At 34.7% G+C, this 16,183-nt stretch overlaps 1 protein-coding gene and 1 non-coding gene across 2 annotated transcripts; one reads left to right on the top strand and one right to left on the bottom strand.

The window, feature by feature from the left end:
• The first annotated feature begins 7,866 nt into the window (after nucleotides 1-7,866).
• On the top strand, nucleotides 7,867-15,699 carry LOC122607643 (probable NOT transcription complex subunit VIP2). The gene is made up of 14 exons (XM_043780660.1): nucleotides 7,867-7,980; nucleotides 9,561-9,687; nucleotides 10,068-10,179; nucleotides 10,258-10,433; nucleotides 10,867-11,239; nucleotides 11,981-12,178; nucleotides 12,256-12,357; nucleotides 12,523-12,611; nucleotides 12,707-12,841; nucleotides 13,287-13,703; nucleotides 14,159-14,211; nucleotides 14,300-14,341; nucleotides 14,780-14,924; nucleotides 15,451-15,699. The coding sequence occupies exons 2-14, from the start codon at nucleotides 9,667-9,669 to the stop codon at nucleotides 15,508-15,510; spliced, it is 1,923 nt and encodes a 640-aa protein (XP_043636595.1). The 5' UTR covers nucleotides 7,867-7,980; nucleotides 9,561-9,666; the 3' UTR covers nucleotides 15,511-15,699.
• Nucleotides 10,096-10,179, bottom strand: LOC122609601. Its single transcript, XR_006325351.1, has one exon. It is a non-coding gene; the product is annotated as a small nucleolar RNA snoR35 (small nucleolar RNA).
• Nucleotides 15,700-16,183: the final 484 nt, after the last annotated feature.

Here is a 16,183-nt window from a genome sequence, read left to right as displayed (position 1 = left end):
AATCTGTTCACAAACAGATACTTTGTATCGAGATACATCTCAGCACCAGTTGAACTGTTATTGTTCAAAGAATTACGGTAGCTGAGTTATCACAGTAAAACTTCAATGGTCTAACAATAAAGTTGACGACTTTCGAGTCCACTGACCAGGTTCTTTAACAACATCTCATGACATGAAATTATGAACGTTCAGACATCATGGTAGACGTTGCAGTCAGTTTCTACTTATGACTCCGTCAAAAGATAGGTTTGCCAGCTAATCATAAATATACATTCAGAAGTAGATTTCTTATTGGAATTAAAACATCCCACTACTTCTAAGTTATCACCTCTTCTATAAGTTAATATGTAGTCTTTGGTCCTTTGCAGATATCGTAGAACCTTTTTTAGCCATTTTCCAATATGCTAATCGAGGATTATATACTTAACTCCCAAGCATACCGGCAATATGAGAGATATCTAGACGAGTACAGACCTGAGCAAACATAATGCTCTCAACTACTTATGAGTAAGGTATCATCCTCATTTGCCTTTTCTTTAATCTCAATGTTCAGACTTTGGAAACAATCACATACATTTCCTTTTTACTAATAGATCTATAGTGGGTGTGTAGTGTTGCATGTTATGGCGTTCAAAGATGTGTTCAATATAAGTCTTTTGAGAAAGAACTAGAACATCATTACACCTATCCCAATGTATTTCGATACCTGTGACATTAATGGCATCACCGAGATCTTTTATGTCGACATTCTGCGAAAAGTAAACGCTTCGACTCATGCAACATATCCAAGTTGTTATTTGCAAGTATATCATCCACGTGCAAAACAAGGATTGTAAATTTACTCCCACTGATCTTGAGATAGGTGCATTAATCCACTTAATTTTCTTATGAAGTCTTGTCCTCTTATGACTTCATTAAACATAACGTACCATTTTAGTAATGCTTGCTTCAACCCATATATGGACTTATTTAACTTGTAGATCATGTGCTATTTACTTTATGGAACTTCAGGTTCACATGTATCCATCTTAATGCAAGTTTGCATTTAGGAAAGTGGTCTTGACATCCATCTAATTTAACTCTAAATCATAATGAGATACGGATGCCATGATGATCCTTAAGGAATCTTTATGAGACAGGAGATAAGGTCTCTTGATAATCGATTCCTTCCTTTTGAGTAAAGCCCTTCGCAAATGGTTATGGCCGTATAGCGTTTGACGTTTCCATTCGGGTCTAATTTGGTTTTGAAGATCCACTTACAACTTATAGATTTGGATTCATCAAGAAATTCAACCAAGTCCCAAACGTCATTATGCTATATGGAATTAAGCTCTCAAATTATGGCTTCATTCCACTAAGCGGCATGATCGCTATTAATGGCTTCTTAATAAGGAATAGGATTAGTAAGCTTTCCAATGCCCTCAACTTCAGTAAGTTATGAAATCATCAAAGTTATGGTCATGAGTGACCGAGATGATCTCCTGAGTTGATTTTCAGGTTTAATAAGGAAGATGCTTTAGCATTAGTAGTAAGATGCTTTGCTTTAGCATTATTAATAAGATGCTTTAACATTAGTAGTATTCTAATTAGGAGGTTTAGAATTCTGATAGAGAAGGTGGATCAGTGATATTAGGAGCAGCGTTGGGTACAAGAGGAGTTATCAGAGGAATAATAATAACCGACGAGTGGTTCCCCCCGCTTCTTGTACTTCCTGCAAATCTTAAGTTATGATTTGTCGTGCTCCCACTGATCTCTTAGTTCTCAAGAAATGTGACATGCTACGTGTCAATAATGCTAGTAGTGTAGGAAAGACAATAAAACTAATAACCGATAAAGAAACGGGTAAGGGATTTAGGATCCAGTTTCTTTAAGTTAGGGTTATAGAGTTATGCTTTGGCAGTACAACCTCATATGTTCATATAACTCAGACTCAGTTTCCTTTCTGTCCATGAGTCTTAAGGACATATTCTAATGGAACTCTTATTGAGTATATGAACAGCTGTGCGTAAGACCTTAGTCCAAAGGAAAGTAGGTAAGTTAGTGTTGACAAATGTACTTTTCACCATGTCCATTAAGGTTCTATTTCTCCTTTTAGCAACATAATTTCGTTGAGGAGAACCAACCATGGTATATTAGTTACTTATGTCTTGTTCCTTTCAAAAGTTATGGAAAGGATTAAGAGCTTAACCAATATCAATATGTCAACCATAATACTCACCTCCTCTATCTGATCTCACAACTTTTATTTTTATGATCAAGTTGGTTTAAAACCAACGTTACAAGATCAATAAAAGTCTCTAAGGGTTCAGATCAGATATAGGTGCATATAAAATGAATAATCGTTAATGAATGTAATAAGTGATGTATGTTCTGAGATGGTTGTGGGATAGGAGATACTAACATCAGAGTGAATTATTTCCAACAAGTTGGAACTTCTATTGGCTCCTTTCTTAATCCCTTAAGCCATTAAATACATCTTTCAAAATCACAAAAGTCAAGAGAATGTAATATCCCATCCTTTATGAGTCGTATCATGTAAACTCGTGAGATGTGGCTAAGGTATTTATGCCACTACATGGAGTAATTCTCTTAATTAGTTAGGTGATTTTGTCTTTGTTTTAGTTATGTCATCAATATTAGGAGACAACAAAGACTGTGAGAAAAATATGATCTAGTTCTAACTTTTACAACAGTCCATTCAAGAAACTAGGACCAAGGAATTCATTATTATGAGTAATGGCAATCTCGTCGTAACCATGAATAATTACATAACTTTCAAGGTGTTAGACTAGAAAAAATAGACACAATGTTCTGAGAAATTCTCGGTACACATAAGGTATCCATCAGTCTAATACACTTTCAAGTGTTTATATGTAAATCATAAGTCTCCATGGTTTCGACATATAAGAGATCAACCCTTCGAACTCTAAGCTTTGTCTGGTCATTTGATAACTTCTGAATTGTATGGAATCCTTATGTTGAGTTAATCACATGAACCATAGAACTAGAATCACTCACACATGTATTAGAAGATACATTAAACATAAAAGAATCAAATATTACATGAAATAAGTAACCTTTCTTAGCTAGCTACTCCTTGATTTTAGGGCAATCTGGACACAATCAGAATTTGTAGTTAGGATTGCTCGTCAAGGACTCAAACTAGAGGTATAAGCACCATGATTAGCCTTTTGAACTTTAATTTGCAGTCTTATTACTGTTATATCTTTCCTCTTAATGGAATTAGTAGTGGTAGTAAGGTGAACAAATATAGGTTGGCCCAACTTAAGGCGACCATTTTCTTGCACACACATTGCTATTCGTTCACTCATCAACCATTTATCCTTCATAGCATTATATCTAATTTTTGAAGGTGTCGGAATGAGCAAGCAATGAGGTCATTATAAAATGCATAAGAAAATTGTCAGAGACTTCCATTTTAGGACTCTTAAACTTACGAGTCATGTCAGTCATATTCATTTTGTGTTCACAAATACTGCTATTTCCTTTGTATTTAAGCTACTTGCATATGCCTTATACATTCCCTCAGATACTATGATTGATGAAGTTCCTGACCATCATTAGTGACAAGTGATTTGCGTTTCCCACTTTCTTAAAAATTCGCTTTATGAGCTGCGGAAAAGTTAGCAGTAATAGCAGTGGGTTCATTATGGCGAATGACATGGTCAAGGTCTAGCATCTCCAGAGTTAGAGGTAATTAATCCTTTCATAAAGCAAAGTTTGCATCAATAGGCGACTTAATGCCTAAGTTAGGTACTAGAATGGAAATAAGGAGGATATCAATTTATGATACAAGTAATAGAAGATTATTGAAGTAATGCCTAAAACTAAAGGCAATAAGATTATAGTGACATAATTAGCTATCTAAGGCAGACTAAGCAATATCTATAAAACTAATGGAACTAAAGTAATGCCTAAACTTAACTAAGGGCTAATAATAATGTTCCTCATAATTAGATATCTAAGGCTTATTAAGTAATGTCTCTAAAAGTAATGGAACTAACGTAATGCCTAAATACGTAAGAGGCTAAAGTAATGTTCCTAAAAGTAATGAGACTAAGACCATTATACTAATGAAGCTAGTGATAGGTAACCTATTGTAAACACCAAAACAATAAGTTGACATAAGGCTCTACTTAGATTTACATCACCTTTGGGCAGAAGTAACTAATATCTAAGTACACATGAGCATTAGGGTCATGCGGCACAACGCTTATCTTTTGACCTTTGGGCACAAAATTAAGAATCGTGTATCTTATGCATGATAAAATATTCCTTTTAGCACACAAAGTGTATTAAATCACCTTTGGGCAGAATCAATATACTTAGTGTTCATTATCCAAAAGGAAAAGAACGCACCATGAGAATCATATTTGACCTTTGGGCACAAATGATGAAACCATGTACATTAGTGCGAAGCCCCCCACACATTACGGGGGTCCGGGGGGAGCGCCCCTGGGAGCGGGGTCTAAGGGGCGGCAGCCCCTGGCGGGGTCCAAGGGGTAGAGCCCCTGGCTGGGGTCGAGCTGCCAGGTCAGCGCGACCAAAAATTTTTACCCTTAAAGTGCTATGGTAAAAATGTCTCAGAAAAAATTATTTTTGAAAAATTAGAGACAAATTCAGCCACAAAGTTATAGGGTAAAATAGTAAGCACGAACACATTCATCAGCTAAGATCGTCTTCAGTATAATACGAACTTAAGTAATAACTTATGATAAAGTAAGTACGAAGTTAAGTAATAGTTCGTGATAATGTAAGCACGAAGACATCAGTAAGTCGTGATGACATAGGCACGAAAACATCATCTAAGTCGTGAATAGTAAGCACGAAGATGTCATAAATCCGTGATGATGTCAGCACGATGAAGTCATAAACTCGTGATGACGTAAGCACGGGTTTTCAGTAAGTCGTGTATGAAATTAAGCTAAAGTTTGTAAGATGACATAAGCGCGAAGAGGACATAAGCGCGAAGATGACGTAAGCGCGAACATAAGCAGAAGGCATGATGACGTCAGCACGAAGATGACGTTAGCGCGAGGATGACATCAGCGTGAAGTGAACATTAGTCCGTGATGACGTCAGCACGAAGATGACGTCAGTGCGAGGATGACGTCAGCGTGAAGTAGGCTTTAGTCCGTGATGACGTCAGCACAAAGTTCGTGTGACGTCAGCACGAAGTTCGTCTTCTGCAGTTTTTAAGATCGCGAAATTCATCAAATTCGAACCAAATCATGACTTATAGCTCGTAACGAGGCTCTGATACCACATGTTGGAATAAACATGATTCGATTCGAGTGATAAAACATCCCCAATCGTCCTGTGGAACCTGTAAGAACATTGAAGCATAATTGCTATTGATTTCGGGTTCCCATAACAAGGTGATTGAGTAATAATGGGATGATAAATTCGGCTGAAACATGATGCACGAATTAGAGAGGAGTAAACACAAGAATTTGTGTGGGATTATGTGTGTGTGATTAACCTTAACCTAGGGTTAATTACCCTCTATTTATAATGAGAGTAATTACACATTCAACCCTTTAGTATTTACACATTCAACCCTTCTGGTGTTTAATGTGTGTACCATTAATCCTCTTAGTTACACTCACCTAATGGGAAACCCTATACTACGTCTCTAAGAGTAAATACGCCCATCATATATTTACCTAGACATAGGGATTTCAGTTATCGTCAATTATCATATTAGGAATGATAGATGATCAGTGACGGTCACACTAACGTGGTTCCAACAGACTTAATTTATACAGACATTATTTTTTTCATTCAATCACTTTATCAATTCAGTTACTAAATGATTAAAAAAACAAACAAACCCTTTGTCCCAACTGCCTCGTTGGTTGAAGATTGCCTAAGTGAGTATATCTTCAATTGGCTATGTGGTTTAGGTTAGTCGGTCAATCGGTAATAAAAAGACCAATCTATGGTGGGTCAACCTGGTTTGATTTAATCATTTAATTATATATTTTGGTAGTCGGGAATCCAAATTTGTGACCGAGGGTTGCTTGCAAGAGGTGGCAATCGACAGTGTTCCAAAGCGTGATAAGAGTATCCATATCTTGTTTCAAATATATGTTATTTTTGTCTTTTTATTATTAAGATTACCTTTGTCCTAGTTATAAGTAATAGTGTTATCTCTAAATATGTGTTTTTATATTATTTTTCTTAATTTATAAAATAAATAAAATGATAACGAAATGCTTAAGTTTTATTGACAAAATTATGTCAATTTATATATCACTCTGTGTAAACCTAATGTGACAAAAGTAACAAATAAAATGCATTTATCTAACTCTTTGATTTTTTTATTTTTTATTATTATTATTATTATTTTAATTGAGTTTCGATTCAGACGTATTGAAGACAATTAACCAGAGATTTTCTAGACCTCCAACCTCCTCCTCATGGAAAATTCCTTTGAGATAAGAACCTCAAGACTCGAACTTGAGACCTTGTGTAAACTCACCATAGGGGCCCACATAGTAAATTTAGAAGATACTCCTGACCACTGAGTTTAACGAAACAATCCATATTCTGTCATTATTAAGTATATAAATAAATAATAAAGCACATAGTATAACTAACTATATTAAATCATTTATTCTTTACATATTAACCTAGCAATTACACATATTCTTACTCTTTCTTAACTTCTTTCACTTTTCCTTTTTTCCGTTAATACATACCCGAGTAATTATACCTATCATTGATAGGTTTGGGTCATGTGGCTATCATCATCCTCAAAATTTCGAATTCTTATATCCATTTATTTAAGTTTCCTCTAAAACAACAAAATATGATTCCATATTGTATGAATTATAAAAAGCCATACAATATTAATAATCATAAAAATTAATTACCGACCTTAAACCATATATTGTCGTCGAATTGCCGTTAGTGATCAATTTGAATATATATATATATATTCATGGAAGACAATTACTTGTAAATATCGAGAGGTCTAGCATATCAAATGCGCATTAGAGTCTCTCGATGAGAAACTTTATCACCCACCAAAGATGGAACTTTTATAAGGGTCAAAGGGGTTCCAACCCCTTCAAAAAAATTTTATTTTTAATACTAATTTTCTTATATATTATTCAAAAAATACTTTTTTATACATATTAGCCTCTCAAACAAGACTAAATTATATATCTCATTGAGCTCCGTCCTTCCATAATAAGTGTTCAAGTTCCGCCACGGTCGCCCACACCTCAAAAAAGTCACCCCAGACAATTAGAGTTAGAAATTAAAAACAGGTGGTTACCTTCAAATATCCTTAAAGTTGACACTTTTTTTTTGTTAAGAAATTAGCATTAGATCATTTGATTGAGGGTTAATTTGCATTTTCATACGTTTATCCCTTTTCTCTTATGTTTATCTCTTTTCTCTGTTGGTTTTCTCTCTCTCTGTTTCTCTCTACTCTCTGTCTCCAAACGGCTATTTCTCTTAATTTTTAGATCGGAGATGTCAGCATATGATTTTGAGATCCAGATTGAGTTTTGAGATTGAGAGCTTGAGATCGAGAATACCTTCTACTCCGGTGGATCCAACCCTATTTTTTTTCATCCTTGGGCCGGAGGTCCTTCCACCTCGTGGGCCGGAGGTCCTACCCTCGTAGCCTGACTTGTGTCGGGATCGAGTACCTTATTGTTGTTGTTTGTTGCATTTTCATACGTCTATACATAGGCCTAACTTTCATATGTCTATCTAGGCCTTGCGTTTTCGGGTCGTTCCATAAAAAATAAATTAGTATTACGTACGAGTAATTAATAATACCAATCACCTCCCCACTCTCTCTCTCCCTTTCACGTCTTTTTAATTTCTTCCTTTCTTCTTATCATCTTCAAACACACACAAACACACATCTCTCTCTCTATATATATATATTTCCATTTAACAGATCCATTCATTCATTCATCGTATCATCATCATCTATTGGTACTCCCTCTCTCTCTATATATCTCTTTTACATACACACACCGATTATATATACGCACACACACATATATATATATATATATATGTATCTTTTGATTCCGTACAGAGTTAGGGTTTATGAACTTGATAAGACTGTGAAAATTTAGAACACGGAATCGGTTATCCGAATTGATGATATTATAAATTAGGTTTTCCGTTTTTTGTAATTTAGCAAATTAAGACTATTTTGAGCCTGTTGCAAGTTGTAGTAAGTGATTATGAATGTGTTTAAAGTTGAATTAAACATAAACTCTGTTGAATTTCTCATATATATATATATATACATGTATATATGTATGGATTAATCAATTAATGTATATATAGGGGAAGGCTCATACGAGGAAGGAATTAGAAATTCTATGTCGTTTTCCGTTAAGTTTGCGTGTGAAAAAGGATGTGACAAGTGATGGAGGTTTATATATAAATAAAATATATTGTTGAAAATGTATTAAAGTGTATGTTATTTGATCCGTTCAGGTGTATGTCCGAGCTGTTAATATGTACGTTCCGTAAATTTTGTTATCTGCATTTTTGTGTGTTCGCATTTGAACATCTATGGCCGTTCACATGATCACACATGATTAAACTTTTAGTCAGATTATAAGTGTTACATACTTAGTCTTTTTGTGTGTATATATGTATATGTGTGAAGTTAGTGAGGGATTATTTGTTTTTGATATGTATTTCTGGCTAAATACTTGTTATGATAGTGGTTTTTGTCATATGTCGGTATCATTTAGTAGACAACTGACAAGATATATTGGTTTTGGTTTGATGTGATTATAGCATTTGACTAAAAATGTAACAAAAGATACTACACTAGTAAGTAATATAGGTGGAAAAGATTGTGTAGTCATGCCTATACTCTTGGTTTAGAATATCAGTTGAGTGATCCATTGGGGCATTGGTTAATATACATTTTTAACATGTTCTTTTATATCCAACATTATGACGGCTTAAGTTTATCATAGTTTAAGTTTTCCTATTACAATTCTGTTAGTTGAACTGTTTTATATATCTTTGGTATACATATCCAAACTCTCATACGAGTGTTTCAGCTGTTACGAATGCAACAAGCTGATTCGTTAATAATTCTGCTATAACCATTCACCCCAATGGAAATCATAGTGGCTGGACATATTATTTAGGGACAAATGTATATGACTGGTTTAGCATACAATATCTGCTCATTGTTTAGCATATAATATCTGCTCATCTTAGTTGTGCGTCGGTTCCATCTTTTGGTTATATCGTTTGTAACATTCAGGAGTGGTATATGTATATTTACTTGTTTAATTACACATAACATCGTGAAAGCTTGTTTTCATTTCAAAAGTAGCACACAAATAACTTGTTAAATATTCGAAGTTTTTTACAGTAACTATGTTATAAATTAAATACCATGTGTATTTTAACCTATAATTTTGTTTTTCAACAAGGGTGTTTTGGATATAGCACCAGCAAACATTTACTGTAAAAGATCTTATTGTTATCGTTTTTTTTACTAGAACTTGATGCTCCGGTTTTGGTCTTCTTTTCAGATAATAGGCACAGAGAAGAGCTTAGAAAGAAAGTTTTAAGCCAACCATTTTGAAGAAGAACAACATTTCGAGGAAATTTCTTGCATGACATATTGACGTTTTATCAATGTCAGGGCTGTTTAATAATGTACTGCACTTTCCTTATCCTAGTCATGTAAATGTGCTCAAATAGCTTTTCTGACTTCTTTACTTTGAGTAGTTCTTCTAAGAACATGGATGTATGTGGAGTCAAATAAGTCATATGGCCTTTTCCATACTTTCTTCGCTTCTTCTGTTTCTTTCTTTCTTTCTTCTTCTTCTTTTCTTTTGACAAAGTTACTTAAGAAAACTATCAATAGAAATATGTCTGGTTTAGTGACTTGGTCACACTGGACATATTGAAGTCTGAATGAGACCAATAATGTTTGATTAATGAAGTAAAGAAATCTGAACAGATACTATTTATGCTATTGGTTATTGTTTAAATATAGTGTTTATGGTATACAATCGTTACACTTTTGGTTGCAGTCCTCTCTGAACAGATCCTCTTCAAATCTTCAAGATAATATTGCTGGGCAGCCATTCTCTACATCCTTCACTGCTCAGTCTGGTGCACCTTCACCTGTCTTCCAACACAGTGGTTAGTTCATATCACTGATAGCTATATTCATTGCATATTTCCCGCTATTAAGTTTACATGGGAATTTTCCTTAAACAGGATCTATCCAAGGGCTTCATAATATACATGGCACTTTCAATGTACCCAACATGCAAGGGGCACTTGGATCAAGAAATTCGACGATGGCTAATGTCCCTTCAAGTGGGCTTCAACAACCAAGCGGAAACCTTTCAAGTGGGCGGTTTACATCCAATATTCCCGCAGCTCTTTCTCAGGTAGTTATATCTCCATTAATGTTTGTACTTCTCTTATCTTGGATTAGAATAGTAATGATGGGTGAAGAACAATTCGACAAAACATAAAACCGATGAAAATGATAATGGTGACGCAATAGGTTTCACCGTTCTGAGTAGTAGAGGTGCAAAGTGGGCAGGTTGGTTAAGGGTTCAAAGTAGGTAATTTTGTTTCAATGCTGTTCAACTAACCATGGTGTTAGATATGATCTATTTTCTTTTTATTTCAATCATAATTTACTTTTTATAAATTAGTTATGGGAGATTATATGAATCGAAAAACAGACGTTGGGCGGCTTTCATTCTGTTTGACTTGCTTTCATATTAAGCTAATTGCTTTCATTCTGTTTGACTTGCTTTCATAGCCCTAATCTTTTGACTAACACTTCATTTTCTGTGATTTAATATTTTGCAGATCAGTTCACATGGTCATCCTGGGTTACCTAATAGGGGTGGCATGGGTGTTGTTGGAAACCCGGGGTTCAGTAGTAGTACAAATGCAGTTGGTGGCTCCATTCCTGGAATTCTTCCCACGTCTGCAGGTATTGGAAACCGCAATGCTGGTTCAGGAGTTGGTGTGTCCCCTATGTTAGGAAACTCTCTCCAGCGAATACCAAGCTCAGCTGGAAGTATTATTGGTGGCGGTAATGTTGGGAGAAGTATGAATACGGGTGGTGGATTATCCATGCCAGGCCTCTCTTCTCGCTTAAGTTTGAATACTAATAGTGGGTCAGGAAATCTAGGCATGCAGGGATCAAATAGATTAATGGGTGGTATGCTTCAACAAGGTACATTGCTTAACGTATATCGTCCTTTTGTAGCTATAGGCTTTTGTTTATCTGCATGTATTTGTAGACGGTAGTGCGCTATGCTGGAAATTGAGCATGATTGAGTTGTTGCATTTTATTAGAATGATAAAAGGCTGCTTCGTGAGTCTGACTCAATGGAATGGATCATTCTTGAAGGAATGTGATTCCTTCCATATAGCTGATTTTCACTTCATGGACATTTTTCATATAGCAAAAACCAAGTGTCTTGCATCTTCCATAAATGACTAGAAACTACGGCTTTATAATCTTGATTGACGTTTAAATGACATGTTTAATTTGTCTAGTGTGTACTTATAAATATCCGTTAAGTTTTGCTGAATAACTCTTTTACTCTTTAAAACGGATTTTGCTAAGCATAGCTCTTAGGGCTATGGTTAACACACAGTAAAGTGTTGTAAGTGACAGTGTACAATATGTTACTGCCTGTTTACTATAGCCCTATGGCAAAATCCTTTAAAAGATAATGCATTGTTTTTATATGCACAGTTCAACCAATTATGATAATTGCAAGCTATGATTAGTTCAATTTTCTTGTTATTACATTCCAGCCAACCAAATTTACCTATTTCTGTATATCTACTATCCCTTAGAACTGCTATTTCAATCTTTATAAACTATGTTTTTGGCTAATAGATAAATGGCACTAAACCTGGCATTTTTTAGGTACTGGATAGTAATGAGTTTTTTTTCTTTTTGCAGCTTCTCCACATGTGATGTCTATGTTAGGAAATTCTTATCATTCAGGAGGTCAACTTTCACAAAATCATATTAATAGTCTTAACTCAATGGGCATGATGAATGACGTGAACAACAATGATGGTTCCCCATTTGATATAAATGACTTTCCTCAGCTCAGTAGCCGCCCTAGCTCTTCTAGTGGAGCCCAAGGACAAATAGGTGAATGTAGTTGATTTAGCTTTGCATTTACGGTTTCTGATGCTGTTAAGTTTCCTAATTAAACCACAATATTCCAGGTTCTTTACGTAAACAAGGCCTTGGTGTTAGTCCCATTGTACAACAAAATCAAGAGTTTAGCATCCAGAATGAAGATTTTCCTGCTCTACCAGGATTTAAAGGTGATAACAATCATGCGTGTACTTTTAATTATCACATGCGATACATGGATCAACTGTGCAATTTAGAAGAAGAATGAAAAAGTATTTCCGGGTCTGCTCAACCCGACTGGTTACTCATATCACACCCTGCACTTTGTTATTAACTATGTTTTAGATTTTGTGCAGGTGGCAATGCTGATTATGGTATGGATATGCATCAGAAGGAACAACTCCATGACAATAACGGTTCAATGATGCAGTCTCCTCATTTCTCTGTGAGTATTATGAACGTCAAATATTAGTGTATGTGGTACCTTTTTTTCTTCTTCTCTCGAGTCTGTATCTCAACTTCCATGGCTCATTACATCAGATGGGAAGGTCTTCGGGATTTAACATTGGAGGAACATTTTCATCACACCGTCCACAACAGCAAAGCAATCAGGATATACACCACTTGCATGGTTCTGATATGTTCCAAGGCTCAAATTCGCTGTATCACTCACAGGTACTATTGTTTGCTTCATTCACTCAGGAATATGTACTCAGGATTGAGTTATGAAATTTGATCAGAGATCAGGATGAGATACTTAGCCTGATGGGTTGGGTTGACCCATGAATACTTGTTTATTTTTGAAGTTATTATAACAAATCACTTTGTTAATTATCATATCAAAGTTTAGTTAGTAGACTATATAATCATTTACTGATGAAAATATTCTACTGAGAAGTGGTATTCTCGGATCGTCCTGGATGGTTGAGATAAAAAGCATTAATTGAATTTTTTCTAACAATCAACGCAAATGATTAGCTGAAGTGTATTTGTTCGTTTCATTTTTGTTATTCGGTTGCATGTTTGATAATGTAAAGATGCTTTTCTAGTGATATAATTGAGTTGAATCTTTTGTGGTATTATTAGAATGTAATAAAAACTTCTGGTTTTGAGTTTTTAGGCCAGTGGACTCCCAGGTGTAGGATTGAGACCTTCAAATTCCCAAAATGCAATTTCCGGAATTGGTTCTTATGATCAATTTATCCAGCAGTATCCACCACAACAAAATCAATCTCAATTTCGGTTGCAACAGATATCTGGTGCCGGTCAGTCATATAGAGATCAGGGCATGAAGTCACCACAGGCTGCTCCAGATCGTTTTGGTTTGCTTGGTTTATTGAGTGTAATCAGAATGAGTGACCCTGATTTGACATCTATTGCTCTTGGGATCGATTTGACAACTCTTGGACTGAACTTGAATTCAGCAGAAAATCTTCACAGGACATTTGGTTCTCCATGGTCGGATGAGCCGGTGAAAGGAGATCCAGATTTCACTGTGCCTCAATGTTATTATGCTAAAGAAGCACCTGTTTTGAATGTGAGTTGGCTTTTATTATTGTTTGCATCAACATCTGTTCTAAATGTGGCTTGTAATGGGTCAAATTGTGATTAGGATGAAGTAAGTCATTATGGTATGAGTTCAAAATCTCAAATGACTCGGTTGTGATGGGTTGACCCATCCATATTTATAATTATATTAAATCAGTTACAATCATTGTGTTATTTATCATTATGAAGACACTTTTAATGATTGGGATTGAGTGGTAGAATTGAGTCAATCTGTTGAATAACTGATTTAGTAGTTTGTTTCCTTTAAGAAAAGACTTTGGGTGACTTTCAACTAGCCCCACTTGTGGCTGAGTTTTTTGACTTGATTCATCTATGATAAACAAAAGTCCTAATTGACCCACTCATAAATAGTTTTGCTGAAATGACCACCTATATTTCATAATCTAATAATTGTTACTCAAGTCTCTGTTGGAATTATTGCAGCAACGGTATTTTTCCAAGTTTCAGTTAAATACACTGTTCTACATCTTCTACAGGTAGATTTTAAGTATCTTTTAGTTATTGTTTGTTTGTAATGTTTATATTACTATCAAATGTTTCTAAATCCTTTCATATTTTATGTAGCATGCCCAAAGATGAAGCCCAATTGTATGCTGCAAATGAACTGTAAGTTATCCTACATCAAAGGTTACTTTAGTCACATGCAGTTCATTAGAGGTATCAAAATGTTGAGTTGGCTAATGGGTCAAAATAAGAATGGCAAGCTAACACATAAAACTTTTGTCTGATCCTATATAATTTTTTGATCAGTTGTGTTGCATACTTGCATGTCAAATATGATAATAGGTAGCTTTCCAATATAATTTGATTTACAAAGATATTTTGGAGATTTAATGCATTAGATGTTTATAGATAAGTATTTTCGGCCCATTTGACTTCAAGTTATATTTTTAAATTACCCGTTTGATCTGATAGAGATAGAACATAGCTACACATTTATATATAAATGGCCCACCTTCTATACTATTATATTCATCTCAGTGAGGAGACTAGATGTGGCAGAAGGGTCTACTTTTGTTAAGAGAAGTTGTGTGACTATTCCAGGTATAACAGAGGTTGGTACTATCACCGAGATCACCGTTTATGGTTTATGAGGGCTCCAAACATGGAGCCTTTAGTGAAGACAAATGCATACGAGCGTGCCTCTTATATTTGTTTTGACCCTAACACATGGGAAACAATACGCAAGGTAGATATTCTGATCACGTTCTGTTAATTTAATTTCTGTTAGAGACAGCAAGATGGGTGGGTAAGGTGACGTGTATAAAAAGGGTTTTGGTTGATAGTTTTTTTTTTTTGAACAGCAGATGTTATAACATATCAAAATACAACAAAAGTAAATGCTAGGTTTTGGTTGATAGTTATGTTATACAGTTATAGTATGGGTTGAAACGAGCCAGTTCGGTTTTATCTATAAAAATATGTGTTCAGTACTCCAGTTTTTAACCATAATTGAAAACGTGTTGAATATAGTTATAATAACAGTATTATCACATAAATAATATAGATATTAAAATAAAGTGAGTTTAGGAAGTTGTATGCATTAAAAGTGGACTAGGGTTGACTTTGAACTCATTTGATGTTTTCCCTTTTCCGGTTTGAGATGGAACACAACTAATATTGTCCATTTTTTATAAGTAGATGGTTGTAATCACAATCTCCATTTTATCTGTCTTCAAATTCCTCGCATTATCTCAACCAAAATTTGGCTGCAGGATAATTTCTTGGTCTACTATGAGCAGTTGGAAAAAAGACCAGAACTACCTCAACATTGACGAAGTATTTAATTTTACATGTAAAGTCCCTTGGTTGTTCATTCTGTATTAGTCAGGTTTCATTTTCGAGTTTTAGGTTTGATATGTTAAATATCTGGTAAGATTAGCCTCTTACATAGTGATACCATCAGGAACATTACTTTAGAGTCTTATAGTATTGAGCAATGTTATATTTCCAGTTTACATCAATTTCTTTCATTGTGGGTCGTAGAATATGGAGATATCTGAGATGAATCAAATTTTGATGCCAGGAAATCTCTCTCTGAGTAGACTGATAGTTTGGGTATTTAACGTAGCTTTTAGTCTTGAACTTTTTACAACTTTGTGTTATGAGTGTTCTCCTCTTGTTCTTCCCATGCTGCAATATTTTATCTTTGATTTTTCGCATGATATTTAGCTGCCATCAAAACTTTAAAAGCAATACATCTTATCTATATCTATATACTATATTATAAAGCAAAAAGGCCCTGTTTAAATTTTAAGTTTCAATATTTACTTTCTTAAAATGTCCACCTATCAATTCTATATTTACCTAAAATAGCTATATAATTCTTTCTCTTTTTTTAAATCTCAACCAATCATTTTTTTTTTCACTTTCATAAATCATTTATTCTTCCAATTCATTTAAAATTTTTTATCTCAAAAACCGTACATCGATAAATTATATGGATGT

Source organism: Erigeron canadensis, chromosome 7, assembly GCF_010389155.1.
Source record: "Erigeron canadensis isolate Cc75 chromosome 7, C_canadensis_v1, whole genome shotgun sequence".
Classification (NCBI taxonomy): domain Eukaryota; kingdom Viridiplantae; phylum Streptophyta; class Magnoliopsida; order Asterales; family Asteraceae; genus Erigeron; species Erigeron canadensis.
Note: the sequence above shows the minus strand (reverse complement) of the source record. Positions and strands in the feature narration are given on the sequence as shown.

Excerpts from the sequence above, each read along its gene's own strand:
- LOC122607643 (XM_043780660.1), top strand. The coding sequence starts at position 9,667 with ATGTCAGGGCTGTTTAATAAT. Across the intron at positions 12,358-12,522 it reads TGCTCTACCAGGATTTAAAG|GTGGCAATGCTGATTATGGT; the intron begins GTGATAACAATC and ends GATTTTGTGCAG. Across the intron at positions 14,925-15,450 it reads CATGGGAAACAATACGCAAG|GATAATTTCTTGGTCTACTA; the intron begins GTAGATATTCTG and ends ATTTGGCTGCAG.